We start from the raw sequence: 17,845 nt of genomic DNA, 5'->3' as shown, positions 1-17,845 counted from the left end.
CAGCGGCATGCGGAACTCTCACGCAAAGGCACGAGGACTTCTCCGCTAATCAATCATTAAGGAAGGAAGGAATGTGCCTGCCTGACTTAGACAACCGTGACTCGGCATCGAGCTACGCGACCGACACACTCGACGAAGTAGCAATCGAGTCGGCTCGACAGTCGACACGCGATCGCGTACGTGATGATGGGAGTCGCAAGAGGAACGTTACGTTGAAGAAGATTACCAGTCCGTTAGTGGCGGTTAGTTTTGTACCGGCTGGTTAACCGCCCCAATCGAACCGAGCGTCGCAGTCGCTTAACCGTGGTTGAGTTTGGAGCTGAGAGTGGCGCAGAGAGCGGTATAAAATGGCGGTGGGCTTACTCGCATTTTGATCTCTCTGCTTTCCCTTTCTCTGTAAGAAGATGGGACGCCGCCTATCGTTCCTGGTTCTCGGGCTCTTCGTGCTCCTAATTGGTGACACCGTCTGCGCCTCAAGGTACATTCTCTTCTCCCGGATCTGTTGTGAAGAATAGAAGAGATTTAGAGTTCCAGGTATCAATTCCCTGCGGTTGGGAGATGCCGCTAGCTGTATAGGAACAGTTTCTTAGATTGATCAGTCGTGACGGAATAAAGGAAAGGGTTGAGAAGTGAATCACCCTTTTTCGATTCAGATTTCGAATTCGGTTTTTGCGATTTAAAATTTTTGCCTACTAAAGGTAGATCCGCTACCTTAGCGGTCCCCTAGTGCCGGTCCCATGGATATAGAGGGAGGTTCATGCAGGAACACAGGTCATAGGCGCATGGAAAATTTTTGCCTACTAACGAAGAGGTGTTATGGTCTTCTAGGGCTGGAGCAGTGGCGCCGACCTCTAGGGGCCTGAGAGCTTCTGCAGCTTACGAGTCGTCTCTCACAGCAAAGAGGTGAGTCAAATCGGAATACCCTGGTTCCACGTACCTTTTTTGTCGTGCCCCTCCGACCGCTTTCTTGACAAAAAGGTCAAAAAGCAAATACAAGAACGGATTACATTGTTCAGAACAAAAAGATCACCGAATCCAATCCAATCAAATCAAATATCTTTCTGCCACCGCTTATATTCTTGAAATTTCAATCCATCGTTCTCCTCGAGCAATGTGTTTGAATTGAAGCCGTGAAATGAATAGAACTATTAGAATTGTCTTATTTCTTTTAAACCAAAAGTTTTTTTGGTTAATTTATTGACTCTTTTGAGGGCGAGATTAGCCATTCTGTTCCGATTGATCTACAGTGTCGCCGAGCGTCAAGCGGTGGTGGGAGCGGTCGACGATCCGGACCTGGTCGCGTCTGAGGTACACATGTAAGTCCTTTGAACACGGCTTACATTTTCTTGGTAGTTTGTCATAAAGCTAACGTACAATAATTAATAACTGAAACGCTTTTGCCCTGTCGTCTATCTTGTCAACATTTTTCGCTGGGGAAAAAGTGGTCAAATTATTGCTTTCCGTTGATCCTCACGTGGCCGGTTACTAGGTAGCTGTGCGTGTTGCAGTGTTAAATTGTGGGTGCGTTTCAGAATATGGACAACAGGTTATTCCAAAATAAGCATCTGCCATGGCTGCGACATGGGTGCTCCTTGGGCGTTGCCTTTCCAAATTTATTGACTTTTGTCTGCAATTCCAGTCCAAGGTATTTAATGGCTGGTAAATGTAAAACTACCTCAGTTTCTCGTTTGTACAGCTTGGCGTCACCATTAATTGACCCAAGTGGCACCCTGCAAATCCATTGCCCGCTGAACATGGTTGGCACATGGCCTGGTCGGTTCATTCCCCGATAAGAGAAGTACTGACATTGCAACAACCCCCATGCAGCCGCATCCAGTTCTGCACGTTCAATCTTTGGAGGAATTTCTAACTATTTGTTTTATTTCGAAATTGAATTTGTGACAGAATGATACAGAACAGCACAGCTCGCCGCATCCTCGGTTACTTGTCGTGCTCCACTGGCAACCCCATCGACGACTGCTGGCGCTGTGACCCGGAATGGCATCAAAACCGTAAGCGCTTGGCCGATTGCGGGATCGGCTTTGGTCGCAACGCGCTCGGCGGTCGCGACGGTGAGGTCTACGTAGTGACCGACCCCGGGGACGACGACCCTGTGAACCCGCGGCCGGGCACCCTCCGCTACGCCGTCATCCAAGAGGAGCCCCTCTGGATCGTGTTTGAGCGCGACATGGTGATCACCCTCACTCAGGAGCTCATCATGAACAGCTTCAAGACCATCGACGGGCGCGGCGCCAACGTGCACATCGCCAATGGCGCCTGCGTCACCATCCAGTTTGTTACCAACATCATCATTCATGGCCTCCACATCCACGACTGTAAGCCCACCGGCAACGCTATGGTCCGTAGCTCCCCCTCCCACTACGGCTGGCGCACCATGGCCGACGGCGACGGGGTGTCCATCTTCGGGGCCAGCCACATCTGGGTCGACCACAACTCTCTCTCCAACTGCGCCGATGGCCTTGTCGACGCCGTTATGGGTTCCACTGCCATTACCATATCGAACAATTACCTGACCCACCATAACGAGGTAGTCCAATCTCCTCCCTTTTCTTGTACTAACACATGCAAAGCTGCTCTGCATGCCATTGCTCTAATACGGACACATCGCCACATCGGTCAATTTTTTTGCAGGTGATGCTGTTGGGTCATAGTGATTCTTATGCGAGGGACAAAATTATGCAAGTTACCATCGCCTACAACCATTTTGGAGAAGGTTTAATTCAGAGAATGCCAAGGTAAACAAACCTTTTAAGCTAGCTTGGACTGCAGCTTTCTGCTTTACTCGCTCGGTCGTCTACTTCCATTGAACTCCTAGTGAAGCCATTCTGATTATGAGGCGATAAAACCACAGGTGCAGGCACGGCTACTTCCATGTGGTGAACAATGACTACACGCACTGGGAGATGTATGCCATTGGTGGCAGTGCTGATCCGACCATTAACAGCCAAGGCAACAGATACCTTGCTCCGACCAACCGTTTCGCTAAGGAGGTGAACACTTGTGATATCGAATGACACTGCAACATTTGATTCAATTTGATTTTGACTCTAACTAATTGTCCACGGATTCGCGTCAAACAGGTAACCAAGAGAGTTGATACAGATTCAAGTGTGTGGAAGAGTTGGAACTGGAGATCAGAGGGCGACATGCTGCTGAATGGAGCCTACTTCACCCCCTCCGGGGCTGGAGCCTCTGCGAGCTATGCGAAGGCGTCAAGCCTTGGAGCAAAGTCTTCCTCCATGGTTGGCTCCGTCACTGTTGATGCAGGCGCCCTGCGCTGTCGGAAGGGTGTTCAATGCTGACTTTTCAAGACAAACTAAAGAGAAAAAGACAAGAAAAAGTATTCTTTAGAAACCGTGATTTGATATTCGTTTAGGTTTTGTATTGTTGTAATGAATCAGAGTGAGTTGCAGTAATCGTTTTACCCGTTGTCAACCTCCCCTGTTTCCTTTGTAACGGTGTCTATGGAGCTGGAGGAAGCGTTGCTGATTCGTTGTCGTTTGTCCGTTCCTTTTATTTTTCACTCCTGCAGCCCATGACCTCTTTCTATTTGGAGCATTTGAGCATTGGTTTGAAGTTTAAGTAGGATTGATGGTGTATTTGAGTATTGTAATTGATTCTAGTCAACGGAATTATTGTGTATAACATTTCCACTTACGTTTAAATGCTTTCTTGTTATGCCTTCGTTATTAGATTTAAAGACATCAGTTCAAATGGATATTGATCCCGTCCGAAAGTTGAGTCGGATGGACCGTCGGATGAGGTGGTGAGAATATTGACGAAGTCACGACGTCTCGGAGGGGGGTGTACTGAGATGATTTCCGTGTTGACCAAGTCTTCAAAAGTCCTCTGGTCAACGCTACCAGTAGCCAGCGACCGGGTTGACCCGGCTCCCGGTACCCCGATGCTCGAGGCAGATCCAACGAATATATGAGTACAAGACTAAGTCATGAAATAATGAAAATGCATATAAAATATGAACGAGGAACATACCCTGGCCCAGGGGGCGCCCTCGGATGGGACGCTGCTTGAGTGGTTCGGACCTGGAAGAGTAGCCGAACGGGAGTCGAATGTGAAGTCGGGTCTGGAGGCACGGAGCCGAATGCGGTCTGTATCCAGAAGACAAACTGCAGGTCGGGAAATAATAGTGACACGCAGACCAGGATGAGTCACTGGCACGCAGACCAGGATACGACACCGGCACGCAGGCCGGGATACAAAGCACATAGGGATATGTCAACGACACGTAGGCCGAGAGGTACTAACGGTACGTAGACCGAGATAATATATCGGCACATAGGCCGGGATAATATCACACAAGTCGAATAGTAGTAACAGTACCAAGTCTAGACACGACAAATCAGAGCAAGGCGGAGGTCGAAACGTAAACTCTGCTCGAAGGCCAGAACACAGCGACCTAAACGCCCGAACACGACGAAAACGAGGTACGGTCCGATCGGCGACAACGGTCGTAACAATTGGCTTCGTGTTAGGGCACAGCCGGAGATTAGGGTCTCCACGGACGTACAAGGTCTCCGGCGAGAGGGGGAGCAGTGTGGCGGCTGTGTTGGCGGCGGAAGAAACACCCCTAGAAGTAAAAGCGCAGCCCTCCTCTTCTAGTGCTGGCTTTGATGAGGCTGGCAACGACAGAAGCGTGGCGAGGAGGAAAATGAGTGGCGGCCGATCTGTCCGAGGGGGGGCGTTGCGAGGAAGAGAAGGCGGAGAATAGGGGCCAGTCTGTCCGACGGCAGCGTCGCGAGGAGAACGAGGGACAGGCGGTTGTGCTGGCTCATGGGCTACGGTCGAGGGAACTCGAAGGAGGAGACGACCCGTCGCTGGTGAGGGAAGGAAGCAGCCGTGACGCTGTGTTCCTGTCGGCGGCGACGGTGACACAGGAGATGAAGGAGGAGGTGCGGCCAACACTGCGAGGAGGAGGAAAAAGAGTGTCGTCGTCGGCGTGGATAGGGAAACAACTGTGGCCATGTCGTCGAGAGGAAGGTGAGGGAAAGGAGTAGTGGTCGTCGTCGGTGTCACGAAGGGGAGAGGGAAAGGAGCAGTGGTGGAGGCCAGCGGTCGACGATGGGCATGATGAGAGGGGAAACACCTTCTGCTTGGCGGCGGTCCCAACAGTGTCTCCTTCTCTAAATCCCTAAACAGTGATTTGATGAAATTGCCCTTCCTCCTCATCCTATTTCCTCCTCTACCCCTCAAGCCATCTACGTATCACCAGCAATTAGAGTTCATAAGGTCGATATGAAATATGGATTTCGAAACACGAGTAAAAAAAGTAGAAGAGGGAGATGACTAGTATAATTTCAACGAAAACCTTAATTCATTTGTCGCGACCTGAGAGTTGAACAAGATAAGTTATGTCTAGAATTAGAACCAAAGGAAGAGAGGAGCAGATAAGCGACAAAAAGAATTTAGGGCTTTCATTATAGGGAAAAAAGACAAGAGAAGGAAGAGAAAAAAGTCTCTACAAAAGAAGAGAGAAATTAAAAAAATTCAAATTATATATATATACTCACAATGTTATCATAAATAACTCGGACCAAGCCCCCAGGGGCTGGATCAGTTGGTAAGTGGCTGGGATGTTACCATGACCGCAGCGGTTCGAGTGTCGACGGTTGTAATGTGGGATAATATCCTCGTCTGCCGGCTTAAAGCCTCGAACCCCAGCCACTTGTCAACCCAGCATTCACCCTGATTAACCCTCCTCCTACATCACCGTGGGGCAGGCGTAGGGGGCCGTCGGGGCGGCGGATTCCGCCTTTTTTGTACCATAAATAACTCGGACCAACTATATTATTTTTTAAAAAAAATTATGATCATTATTAAAGATGTCCTAATAATATCATATTTATAAGTGAATTATATTTTTTGTCATTTATTTTCATATTTAATTTTAAAAATAATATTCAATTAATATTTATTAATAATATTTTAACTAAATTAATTTTTAAACTACATAACTGGCCAGCCAGCCAGATTTACCGATATATATATACCACCGTATCTATCCCTAAATTCTCAGTCCAGTCATCTGCAGATACCACCTGATCCACATGAGCTTTCTCTCTCAGGCGCGTGCAGGTTGCTCCAATTAATTGCTACACTAATCAGGAAGTAGGTGCCGGGAGGTTGCCCTTGGAAAGAAGCTCCCAATCTGTGAGGCGTTGAAGTTGAAGCAATCAAAAATCCATGCAAAAGAAACACGTCGGACATCCTCCCCAAGATGGAAAATAGAGGCACAAAATGACAGGCCCCCGACTAAAATAACCTCCTTCGATCTGTCTCACTATTCTTAATTCTTTGAAAAATATAGTTTTTTGTATATTAAAATGCAACTTATATAAAGACTGTATCATGCGGGCTTGGTTCGATCTGAGGGAGGCTCATGCTGGGGATGTTCCCAATTTTATAACCACCACCACCCCGGCCATGAAGTTGACTTAATCATAACGTTTAATTCTCCTGTTCCCATCTGCCTTCCATTCACCGGAACCATGATTCCTGCTAGCTCCTCATCCGCCGCCGCCGCCGCCGCCGCCGGCTTCCACAACCTTTACAGAGGTATGGAAGAAATCCTCTACTCTCCGGCGCCGTCCGCAGCCGCGAAGGATGGCACGGTCTCCCATACTCTTCTCTACGGCCTCTCCGTCCTCAAGAACAAGGTGCAGCAGTTGGAGTCCTTGGTCGGCGTCTTCCTGTATCCGAACCGGACCGCCGACGGGGAGTCGGTGGCGGCCGGCCTGGCCAACACGGTTCAAGAAATCATCTGCGCCGCATCCTCTCTCAGTTGCACGATCCAGCAAGCCGCCGCCTCCGTGTCGACCATCAACGGGGAGCTGCAGGCCAACGCGAAGGGCGGCGACAAGTCGGGCGCGATGGATTTCACTTTCCAGGAGAGCGAATTCGAGTTCCTCGCCGCTGCCAGCGGCGGGAAAGCGAAGAAGCAGGCGCCACGTGAGCATGGCAAGGGCAAAGCCATAGGGAGTAGTGAAGACGTGATCACGTCTAGCGAGGCCAAGAACAGGAGCGCGTACGAGTGGGAGATCGTCGAGTTGGCGGCGGCGGATCTGTTGGCGAAGTTCACGCACTACTGCCAAGTGTGCGGGAAGGGGTTCCGGCGGGAGGCGAATCTGCGGATGCACATGCGGGCGCACGGGGAGGAGTACAAGTCGTCGGCGGCGCTGCAGGCGAACCCGGCGAAGGGAGGGAGAGATCAGGCGGCGATGAGGAAGTACTCGTGCCCGCAGGCGGGGTGCAGGTGGAACCGCGGGCACGCCAAGTTCCAGCCGCTCAAGTCGGTGGTGTGCGCGAAGAACCACTACCGGCGGAGCCACTGCCCGAAGATGTACGTGTGCAAGCGGTGCAGCCAGAAGCAGTTCTCGGTGGTGGCGGACCTACGCACGCACGAGAAGCACTGCGGGGACCCGCGGTGGAGGTGCTCCTGCGGGACGAATTTCTCGAGGAAGGACAAGCTTCTGGGGCATGTGGCCCTCTTCGTAGGCCACTCGCCGGAGACGAGTTGCATTCGCCGGCCATAACCATATTAACGCTTGTAAGTTAATTCCATCTTTTGTTTATCAACACGAACACAATCTTTGCATGCATAAGCTAAAATGGTGTGTTCAAATAATTAAGGCGACAATATACTCGATCAACTCTCAAGCTTAATTCAATAATGTATGTATGTATATATATACAAATAGTCCATCTTAGCTTGCACTGTCTTTCAGAAATTGATTCTCTCAGTATATATAGATAAATGAAGATTATAACAGGAAAAATAATTGAAGTTACATTTTTTTGATGATTTTATTGAAGGGACTAGTGGCTTGTAATTCTAACTTCCTGCTCTCACCAAAGAAAAGTAATGCAAAAGGTGCATCAAAATAAAATCTTAAATTGTTTGGCCCTCGAGATTTATGGGAGATCACAAAGGAAGGCTATGAGGAGTTTTGTGATGAAGCTAGCTACTACTCCCATGTACAACCATGCATCCTAAGAGACCTATTGAAAAATACAATAAAGAACTCCCTCACACTTTTTCTCCTGTATTAAGGCTTAGATGAGTGCAGTCTTGAAGTATGAAAAACTCTTACAAATGGGTTGACAAGGTAAGCAAATAGAATTATATACTACTGTTACTTCATATCAAATTTGGAAGTTTGCTGATGAATGATTCTGAGACTATTGTCAGTTATTTTACCATCACTTGAATGATGTTCTACAGATTGGAAAAGATTCTCCCATCATTTAATGAGAATCACTGTCTGAGAACTAAAGGATTTAGACAATATATAAGTATCCCCAGATTTGAACATTTTAATATTGCAAGAACATAAAGAAAAAATAAAGATAAATGGTACTTGAGTCTATTAAAGTAAATTTATGAAGATCAATTGTATGATAAAATGACAAGAATATATCAAAATGGCTCATCAAAACTATTAATGGAAGACAAAAATTAAAAGGCAAAAGTAATATTTTAATATACCTTAAACAAAAAATAAAGCTACTGGCTTCGTACCATCAAATCCTCTATATGTCACATAGTTTCACTCTCCATATGTTGACATGGTACTTATATAAGTATTTATTTCAATAAGTTTGAGATCAATTATCAACGGGTGTAAAATATCTCGTTGGGTGTTTGACCTCTCCCATATAAAGGGTCATTATATTAGGACAAAATATCTTCCGTGATTTACCAGCCTATATATTGTTATGAGGCCAATGATATTAGGTCGCTTGAGATGAGCGATATCACCTTTTGCTCTAATAATTTTAACTCGTACCAACACTACAAAAAACCTAAAATATAGATAGAAACTATTGTAGTTTCGTCGATATATTGGATTAACGACAGAATTATGACGAAAAAATGATTGTCAGGAGATAATGCATCAGAGACTATTTTACCGACGGAATTTAAATTTCGTCCGTAAATAGGGACGTAATCTGACTCATAACGTTGCTTGGTTACGAAAATAAGATTCCGTCGGTGTAATTATCGACAAAAACTCTATTTTCACCGATAAGCATCAATGAAAACAGTATTTTTGTCGGTAATTATCGATGGAAATAGTGTTTCTGTCGATAATTACTGACTACGTATCATAACAGGATTTCAATATTTACTAACAGAAATAGTATTTCTATCAGTAAAAAACAATTGATAGGAAAATTTTATATTCAGAATATACCTTGTTTACAATTTCAATATCTATATAAAACCATTATAGATGATGGAAATATAAAAACAATATATACATACAAACAAACATAATTCATCTAAACTAATCCCAATCTAAATAAATCACAAACAAAATCATAGAAATAAACTAAATTATCCAAATGCCCATAATAAAGTATCAAAATCCAAATTTATAGAATAAAATATCTAAATTCATATCATGATAAAAGATACTCCAAATAATACATCCATATAAAAGATAGTAATATAAAATCCTAGACAAAGTCAAATATGATATATTATAATATGTATAATTAAAAAAATGTAGCATATTCATAATTAAAGAATTTACATATATGTATAATTAATTTTACATGTAATAAAAAAGATATTTGTATAGAATATCATATGATGACAATGATGATCAAAGAAATTAATAGGAACTCCTGAAGCATATAGTAATACAATATTTAAAAATAAACAGATTACAATATCAAAACAAAATAAATATATTTTGCATGATTGATGTATGATAAATAAAAAAAATAAATTATAGTTGAACAAACCTTAGAAAAAGTTAATCAACATGATCTGATGGGTCTTGAGTCTCTTGTGACTCAAAATCATGTGGTGCTGGGTCCAAGAGGCAATGATCACTGGCATATGGGCCAAGAGAGCATCTTGATTCGCGTCCCTTTGGCCCTTCTCTGATCCTCAACAACCCTCCTCTGCTCCTCAATGGGCGTCCTTTAATCCATTGCGGTCATCCTCTGATTCATTGAGGTCAGTTGAGTGCGCAGTTCTTCATTTTCACATCTTAAAGACTGCATCTCTATAGCAGAAAAATTGGCACAACCCCTAGGAGTCCTCAAATAATCAAATGTCACTTTGTCCTGAGAGCCAAGGCCGTAGAAGGTAGAGTTTTTTATGTTGGAGCAATCTGGGTACCCTAGGTTTTGATGTTTGGGCAAAGGTTTAAGTTACGTTTATTGTTGTATTTGATATGCATTGTGAGTGTGCAGGATACAAGTACAACAAGGAAAGTCCAAGTGTGATCTTGGCAAAGGAGGAAAGTCCAAGGATGAGTCTTGGCGGTGTAAGTCCAAGCATGTAATCTTGGCAACGTAAGTCCAAGTGTAACTTGGTAATGGATGAAGTCCCGGAGGCGCGACCTCTTGGAAAAGGAAGACCCGACAACAATGACAAGGCCGATGGAAGCTCCAGAAGGCAAGATGTGAAGGATGGGGAGACATCCGAGGGACGCAAGGCTGATGGAGGAGGCTAGAAGGCTAGGTCTAAGTTGGTCAGACGAGGACGAGTGTTGAGTGAATGTGCTCGAGGGTTAAATCCTAGGATTAGGGTTTACTGTAATAATACTGTAGTGTTACTGTAGTAGTATGTAGCGTTACTGTAGCAGTACTGTTGCAGTCGACTGGTGGTTTCATCAGTCGACTGGGAGCGAACAGAGGGTTGGTATCAAGCCATTGGACTGTAACGGTCGAATTTCCACATAGGACAGTCGACTGATGGTTTTGGCAGTCGACTGGTAGGCGAGATTTTCCAAACTGTGGCCTATATAACCAAGACTTGGGAGCTTGGTTGAGGTTGACGAAATAGAAGTGATTAACCCCTATTAGTAGTTTACCTGTGCCCTAGTGCCTCAAGTGTTCTTGTGAGAGTTGTGGTGAGGTTTCTCCACCCACAAGGAGCTATGTGAGCTAGCCGGAGTTTGCCGGGGAGTCATCCACCTACGGATCGGAATCGTCCACCTTACGGGTAACCGTGGAGTAGGAGCCCTAATCTCCGAACCACGTTAAATGATCGTGTAGCTTGGTTTGCATTTCTTGTCTTGTATTTAGAATAGCTTTCTACTTGTTTGTTTGTATTTCCGCTGCGTAACTAACAAGTGTAGGAAGAAGCGATCTATTTGGGTGAGACAGTATTCATCCCCCCCTCTAGCGGACGTTAAAGTCCCAACATTTTGTCCTTCCACTAATAACATTATAATATATCTTATTTATTGCCTCAATGAATAAAGGTTGTGACCCCCCCCCCCCCCTTCCTGGTGGATTAGATGCATGAGTCATCCTATTAGTCATTTCCTCCTTTGTGGAAAAAAATAATATAATTAATATCCAATTTAATCACAATTACTAAAGTTAGCCAAGATAGAAATAATTAAATGTAATAAAGTTAATAATTTTGTGTATGACCTCGGATCGAGGATCCACAAATGTATCATCCTTCTTTTTGTGGGTCTTGAGAAAGACCTCCATATAAGTGAACTATCGGGCAAGATCACATTCTTGCATACATAAATAAGTTGGACTAAAATTATACAAGTTTGTTAATAAATACAAAATTTACTTATATAACTTTAAATTATACTCACAAAATCTATGACATGCTCAACAATAGATCTAGATCTTAATGTATGTCGAGCGATTTTGCTACTCAGGCCACTAGCTAGGCCTTGCATTTTTATTGTTTTTGCTTTTTCAGAATTTGACTACCACCTTTTTACATCTCGTGTGGTCGTCCATGCACCCCATATCTTGTTTGAAACATATTTCGACCTCGTGCCCTTCTTTCCATATAGTAAAAAAGGTCTTTGTACAATTTTACATAATATATATTCCAAGTGTCCTGAAATTGTGCCTCGTGACCTTTCTCTCACATATTTTTTTCTATAATTATAAGTTGAAAATTTAGTACATTAAAGTATAAATATATTATATAATACAAAAATATACTAAATTTACTTACCATAAATTTATTATAATAAAAAGTCTTCATCTCTTGGTCTATATGCATCCATATAGTACCAAAAATGCATACTCTTTCTTTAAATTTTCATGTGATATATGTCACCACTCGGTGGCCATCAGGAGTAAATCCATATAAAAAAAATATTAAGGTATGAAAAATATATTATATATAAGTCATATATGAAATTGAATGACTAATAAAAAAATACTTACATGTCCTCAACAACCCTAAGCAATTTATGGCCATGAAGTGGTACTGTCTGTTGTTCTACCATGATAATATCTACAAAATAATATTACAACACATCATAATAAAGTTTATTAACATGATAATATAAGTACAAAAGAATATAGAATCATAACTTCCTTGATGAACAATAATGTAAATATTTAATCATCATTAACATCTGACTAATCAATATTAATAATTTCTAAGTCTTCATTGCTAGACTCTGTTAGTATAACAAGATGCTCACTGTTGGACATCTCTCCATTATCTATCTCCTCATAAGTGACATCAATATCTACAAGTAATTGAGATGTGAATTGAAGTTTTGAATCAACTGAATGTCTATCAATTTCGTCATTTGGAAATGCATTATGGATTTAAGCAGTGATGGTATTCGGCATTTCTATGGTTGAGCGATGCTTTAATCGACAAATAGACAATCATTCATTCGATCTTCTCTTCGTAGGATATTTAAGATAGAAAACTTGACCCACCCGCTTATACTCAGAAAATAAAAGGTTCAAACTTATTGAAGTTTTTATTTGCATTAACCTCAACTAAATTATAGTTTGGATGTATTCTGATGTTTATTCTTAGGGTCAGATTATACCATGAACATTTGAACAACACATATTTTTTTTATAGGTAATGCAGAATATTCAACATCTATGATTTCGTCAAGTCTACCATAGTAATTAAACTCAGTGTTATTGTTGTTCATAAATCCTTTAATACAAACACCATAATTATGGATTAATTTTGGTGAATCTCATTATACCACGTGGAATTTGAGACCATTACCATAGTAACCAGAGTACATTATTTTACGGAGGTGTCTTGATGTAAGATTCATTATCTTATCATCTTATACATTTGATATTCTACAGTCTTTTACCTATAAAAATAGTTATGATATCTAATTAGCACCAAACTTAATACACATGAATTAAAAAATTTTAAAAATTCTCTAACTTACATATATTTGAACCATAATACAAAATTGGCCTCTAACTTTTCAGCTACCTCACTTGGACCCATTGATATATTTTGTAGATATAATTGTTGTTCATACAAGATGGGAAAGAAAGTAATTTTAAGACAATTGGAATATCAAGTAAATAAATTAAACAGGATAAATATTTGTTTAGACAATTCAACTTACTTTATGTAGGGTTTGACCTCATCACAGTTTAAGAGTATATATATTTTCATTGCATGGTATCTTTGTTGAGTTAACCATTTAGAAATAGATGCATCCATTGACTTACTAGGAAACTTGAAATTGTTAGGGTGCAATCAAAGTCTCACATTGGAAAGATTTGAGAAATATCATGAGGTTAAAAGAATGTAGGATATCTCCATTGGCATGAGGCCTTTTGGGGAGAGCCCAAGAGCAAAGTCATGAGGGCCTAGGCCCAAAGTGGATAATATCATGTCATTGTGAATATATGTGGGCATCCTTTGGGTACAAAAAATGGTATCAGAGTTATGGTCTAAACCAAATGCTCTATGGGGCGGCCTTGAACGAAGTTAAGGGTGGGCCTGGAGCAGGTCAGGGTGATCGGATATATGCGGGAAGGCTCGGAGTAGGTCAGGGTGATCGAATGTTTGCAGGGAGTCCGGAGTAGGTCAAGGTGACTAGATGCTTGCAGGGAGGCCTGGAGTAGGTTAGGGTGACCGGAAGCTCGTAGGGAGGCCTGAAGCAGGTTAGGGTGACCGAATGCTCATAGATAGGACCGAAGTAGGTCAAGATTGACCGGATCTAGCTGCTCACAGGGAGGCCTAGAGTAGGTCAGGATGACCGGATGCTTGTGGGAAAGGCCCCGAAGTAGGTTAGGGTGATCAGATACTCATGGGGAGGCCCAAAACAAGTCAGGATGACTGGATGCTTATGGGGAGGCGAGTAAGTCAGGGTGACCGGATACTCAAGGGGAGGCCCAGAGGAGGTCAAGGTGACCGGGTGCAGATGCTTACGGGGAGGCCTAGAGCAGGTTAAGGTGACTAGATGCTCGCGGGGTGGCCCGGACCATGAGAGTAATTGTGGTCCTTCGTTTGAGGGGAGGATTGTTGGGGTTCAATTAAAGTCTCACATTGAAAAGATTTGGAAAATATCATGGGGTTAAAAGGATGTAGGATATCTTCATTGGCATGAGGCCTTTTGGGGAGAGTCCAAGAGCAAAGCCATGAGAGTCTAGGCCCAAAGTGGAGAATATCATGTCATTGTGGAGATATGTGGACATCCTTTGGGTGCAACAGAAAATAGAAAGCATCAATGGGTCTATCAGTTGATCATCATTAGAATTTCTAGGATACTTGCAATATCTTATTTTCATATTATCAACAAAATAATAGAAACAGAAAAAAATACTTCTTCAACCAGATAAATATTACATATTAACCCCTCAACTTTTACTTTGTTATGAATATTATTCTTTAATTTTCTAAAAAATTATTCAAATGGATACATTCATTTATACTGCATAAGACCAACTATTTATATCTCGTAGGTAAACGTTCTCCTATAAATATTAGAAATACTAAAATAACCTTAAATACCCTAAAATAAAAATTATTAAACATATAAAAAGGCTCTAAAAAGGGTTTAAACAGTGTAATTTGGGGCTAAAATTTGGCAGTTATAGTATCACCTGTAACAAACGTTGCCTTTCAAATTTTGTATGTGTGGTGACAGATAGAGTCTGATTCCGAGTCCCAAGTCAAAAATTATGACTGTTTAAAGTTTAAAGAGTCATATTGGACTTCAACATAGGTTGGGCCTGCATCAATCTCCCAATATTGAAAAGAACTCACCATCGAGTTCATATTAGTTTCATCAGCATCCGTCGAATAAGGAATTAAGTGCTTCACATTGAAGACATCAGAAGTCTTCAGATAACTAAGAAAGTGCAACCTGTAGGCATTATCGTTAATCTTTTATAGTATCTCATATGGTCTAATTTTTCAATCCTTTAGCTTATTATACTCTCCAACAAGAAAATGATCACGAGTCCATACAGCCCAGACAAAATCTCCAATCTCAAAAAGTATCTATCGACAATGACTATCGACCCAAGCTTTATACTTGGTATTGCTTTCCATAATTACCAATTTCACCTACTCATGAATACCTTAAAGATGCTTTGTCATCTCATCTACTTTAGGATTAATTTGCCCTACACATGGAATAGGGGCTAAGTACAGAACTCCTGATAGATTTCACCCATAGATAATTTTAAAAGGATTTAATCTTGTGGTCTTATTCTTCTATTTATTATAGGCAAATTCTACTTGAGGTAATGCTAAGTCCCACTTCTTTAGTTTAGTTCCTGTGAGGAATCTCACAAGATTGCCCAAACTCTGATTCACTATCTCGGCTTGTCCATCTGTCTAAGGGTGGTAAGCACTATTAAAGTTCAACTGTGTGCCTTATTTTCCTCATAAGCTCTTCTAAAAGTGATTGATGAACTTGGTATCTTGATCTGAAATCATGGACTGAGGAACGTCATATAAACGCACGATCTCCTTGAAGTAAAGATGGGCAATCCGAGCAGCATCCAGTCTTCCTGTAAGCTACAAAATGTACAATCTTTGAGAATCTATCAACTACAATAAGAAGTGAATCTTAGGTTCGTTGGATGCAAGATAATCCCAATACGAAATGCATGCTGACATCGAACCAAGAAGCTTTAGGAATAGGTAGAGGAGTGTACAAGCCTTCATTTATTAGAACCCCCTTAGACCGCTAGCATACAGAATATGGGTTAACAAAGTGAGTCACATCACTGGTCAACTTGGCCCAATAGAAATTTGGTAGAGATGAGGGTCCAACGTCTTATCACGTCCGAGGTGCCCACTCATTTTGAAGCTCGCTCATAATCTGCTACCTTAGGGAACAGTATGGAATGCACAACTACAACTCACAAAATAGATAACCATTATGTAAAATGGAATCATGTCAGTGATCATCATGTACCTCTTGAAATATCCTTCTAAATGATAGGTCAGTTGTATACAAATCTGGAAAAAACCTCAAAGCCTGCAACGCCGATACTCATGGTGGTGAGTAATGAAAAAAGCCAACTCAAGGCATTTGTGACATAGTTCATACTTCCATCTTGGTGCCTTAACATAAAGGTGAACTCTTATAAGTAAGCCACCCACTTGGCATACCGTTTGCTCAGCTTGTGTTGACCATTGATGTACTTTAATGCTTCATGATCAGTAAACAGGATAAACTCCTTTTATAGTAGGTAGTGATGCCAATGCTTTAAAGATTGCACAATGGCATAGAGCTCTATGTCATAGGTAAAATAATTTTTTTGGACCCGGAGAGCTTCTCACTAAAGAAAGTAACTAGTCACCCAGATTGACTCAGAACACCCCTATTCCTATATTGGATGCATCACAATTGACCTTAAATAATTTTTCAAAATCAGGAAGGACTAAAACTGGTGCTTCGATCATCCTCTGTTTGACCAATTGAAACTTATCCCCTTCTTCTTCAAACCACTTGAAATCCTTTCCTTTGAGGCAATCAATGATAGGAGCAATCAGAACACTGATATTTCTAATGAACTAGCGGTAGAAGGAAGCTAAGCCATGGAAACTTCTGACATCGTGCAAGGTCCTCGATTGAAGTCACTCCAAGACTACATCTATATGTGATCTGCATGTACACTATCAGTAAACACAATAAAGCTATGGTAAGTTAATGATATAATAAAGAAAGAGTACTTCTTGTTTATAAATTAGCACTCTATTTTTAGTTTTTCAAAGACAACACAGAGATGATTGAAGTGTAATGCCATGTCAGACTATAAACGAGAATACCGTCAAAGTATACCACCATAAACTTTCCCATAAAGGGTTGCAAGATCTAATACATAAACCTTATGAAGGTGTTGGGTGCATTGGACAATTAAAAAGACATGACCATCCACTCATATAGCCTATGCTGCATCTTGAATGTCGTCTTCTATTCATCATCAAACCTTATTATGATCTGATAGTATCATTTTTTAAAGTCAATTTTTTAAAAGACCTTAGAACCGGATAACTAATCCAGCATGTCGTCTAAGAGAGAATTGGAATCCTATACTTCATTGTAATCTTGTTGATAGTTCTGCTATCAACATACATACGCTATGAGTCATCCTTCTTTAGCACTAGTAGGGCAGGAATTGGAGCTTATGCTCTCTCGGATGCATCCATTTTCCAGCAACTCCACCACCAGATGTTGTAATTCTTCAATTTCCTTAGGGCTAAGGCGATAAGTTGGTCGATTAAGCAAACTTGATCCCGGAATAAGGTAAATCTGATACTGGATATCTCGCATAGGCGGTAGCCCAGAAGGAAGATCCTCTAACATGAAGTCATCAAAATTCGCTAGCAGCTATTGTACTTCGGCTGATAACTTAGCGTTTGTGGCAGGAGCAACGCTTTAGCACAGTAGCAAAGTATATACAACTTCATACTCCACTTCATCTAAAAATCTGGATATAGAAAGTAGATTAGTATTTATCTACCGGAATTAGAGTAGTTCCTTCTTGCCACGGTGCCAACATAATTTTTTTCCCTTGATGTGAAGGATATATGTATTCTTTCGCCCATCATGAATAACATTGT

General features: G+C 41.9%; 2 protein-coding genes and 1 long non-coding RNA gene across 5 annotated transcripts; 2 read left to right on the top strand and 1 right to left on the bottom strand.

The window, feature by feature from the left end:
- Positions 1–286: 286 nt before the first annotated feature.
- Positions 287–3,686, top strand: LOC121985810 (probable pectate lyase 15). 3 transcript variants are annotated; one of them, XM_042539473.1, is made up of 7 exons: positions 287–478; positions 829–903; positions 1,248–1,316; positions 1,906–2,548; positions 2,653–2,756; positions 2,873–3,011; positions 3,102–3,686. In XM_042539473.1, the coding sequence occupies exons 1-7, from the start codon at positions 405–407 to the stop codon at positions 3,321–3,323; spliced, it is 1,326 nt and encodes a 441-aa protein (XP_042395407.1). In that variant the 5' UTR covers positions 287–404; the 3' UTR covers positions 3,324–3,686. The 3 variants fall into 3 exon arrangements, with proteins under 3 accessions (XP_042395407.1, XP_042395417.1, XP_042395424.1); XM_042539483.1 differs by lacking the exon at positions 829–903 and having other exon boundaries at positions 361–478; XM_042539490.1 differs by lacking the exons at positions 287–478; positions 829–903 and having other exon boundaries at positions 1,233–1,316; positions 1,443–2,548.
- Positions 3,026–5,140, bottom strand: LOC121985828. The gene is made up of 3 exons (XR_006113269.1): positions 3,680–5,140; positions 3,447–3,567; positions 3,026–3,337 (listed from the first exon to the last, which is right to left on the bottom strand). It is a non-coding gene; the product is annotated as an uncharacterized LOC121985828 (long non-coding RNA).
- Positions 5,141–6,498: 1,358 nt separating this feature from the next.
- Positions 6,499–7,684, top strand: LOC122011784 (protein SENSITIVE TO PROTON RHIZOTOXICITY 2-like). Its single transcript, XM_042568200.1, has one exon. The coding sequence runs from the start codon at positions 6,528–6,530 to the stop codon at positions 7,569–7,571; it is 1,044 nt and encodes a 347-aa protein (XP_042424134.1). The 5' UTR covers positions 6,499–6,527; the 3' UTR covers positions 7,572–7,684.
- The last annotated feature ends 10,161 nt before the right edge of the window (positions 7,685–17,845 follow it).

The sequence above is a fragment of the Zingiber officinale genome, chromosome 1B, assembly GCF_018446385.1.
Source record: "Zingiber officinale cultivar Zhangliang chromosome 1B, Zo_v1.1, whole genome shotgun sequence".
In the NCBI taxonomy this organism is placed as follows: Eukaryota; Viridiplantae; Streptophyta; class Magnoliopsida; order Zingiberales; family Zingiberaceae; genus Zingiber; species Zingiber officinale.
This window is presented reverse-complemented; position numbering and strand designations above follow the sequence as displayed.

Bases quoted from the DNA above. Each gene is read 5' to 3' on its own strand.
- LOC121985810 (XM_042539473.1), top strand. From the start codon at position 405: ATGGGACGCCGCCTATCGTTCCTGGTTCTCGGGCTCTTCGTGCTCCTA. The intron at 2,757-2,872 runs GTAAACAAACCT...ATAAAACCACAG, and splicing joins TTAATTCAGAGAATGCCAAG to GTGCAGGCACGGCTACTTCC. The intron at 3,012-3,101 runs GTGAACACTTGT...CGCGTCAAACAG, and splicing joins CCAACCGTTTCGCTAAGGAG to GTAACCAAGAGAGTTGATAC.
- LOC122011784 (XM_042568200.1), top strand. From the start codon at position 6,528: ATGATTCCTGCTAGCTCCTCATCCGCCGCCGCCGCCGCCGCCGCCGGC.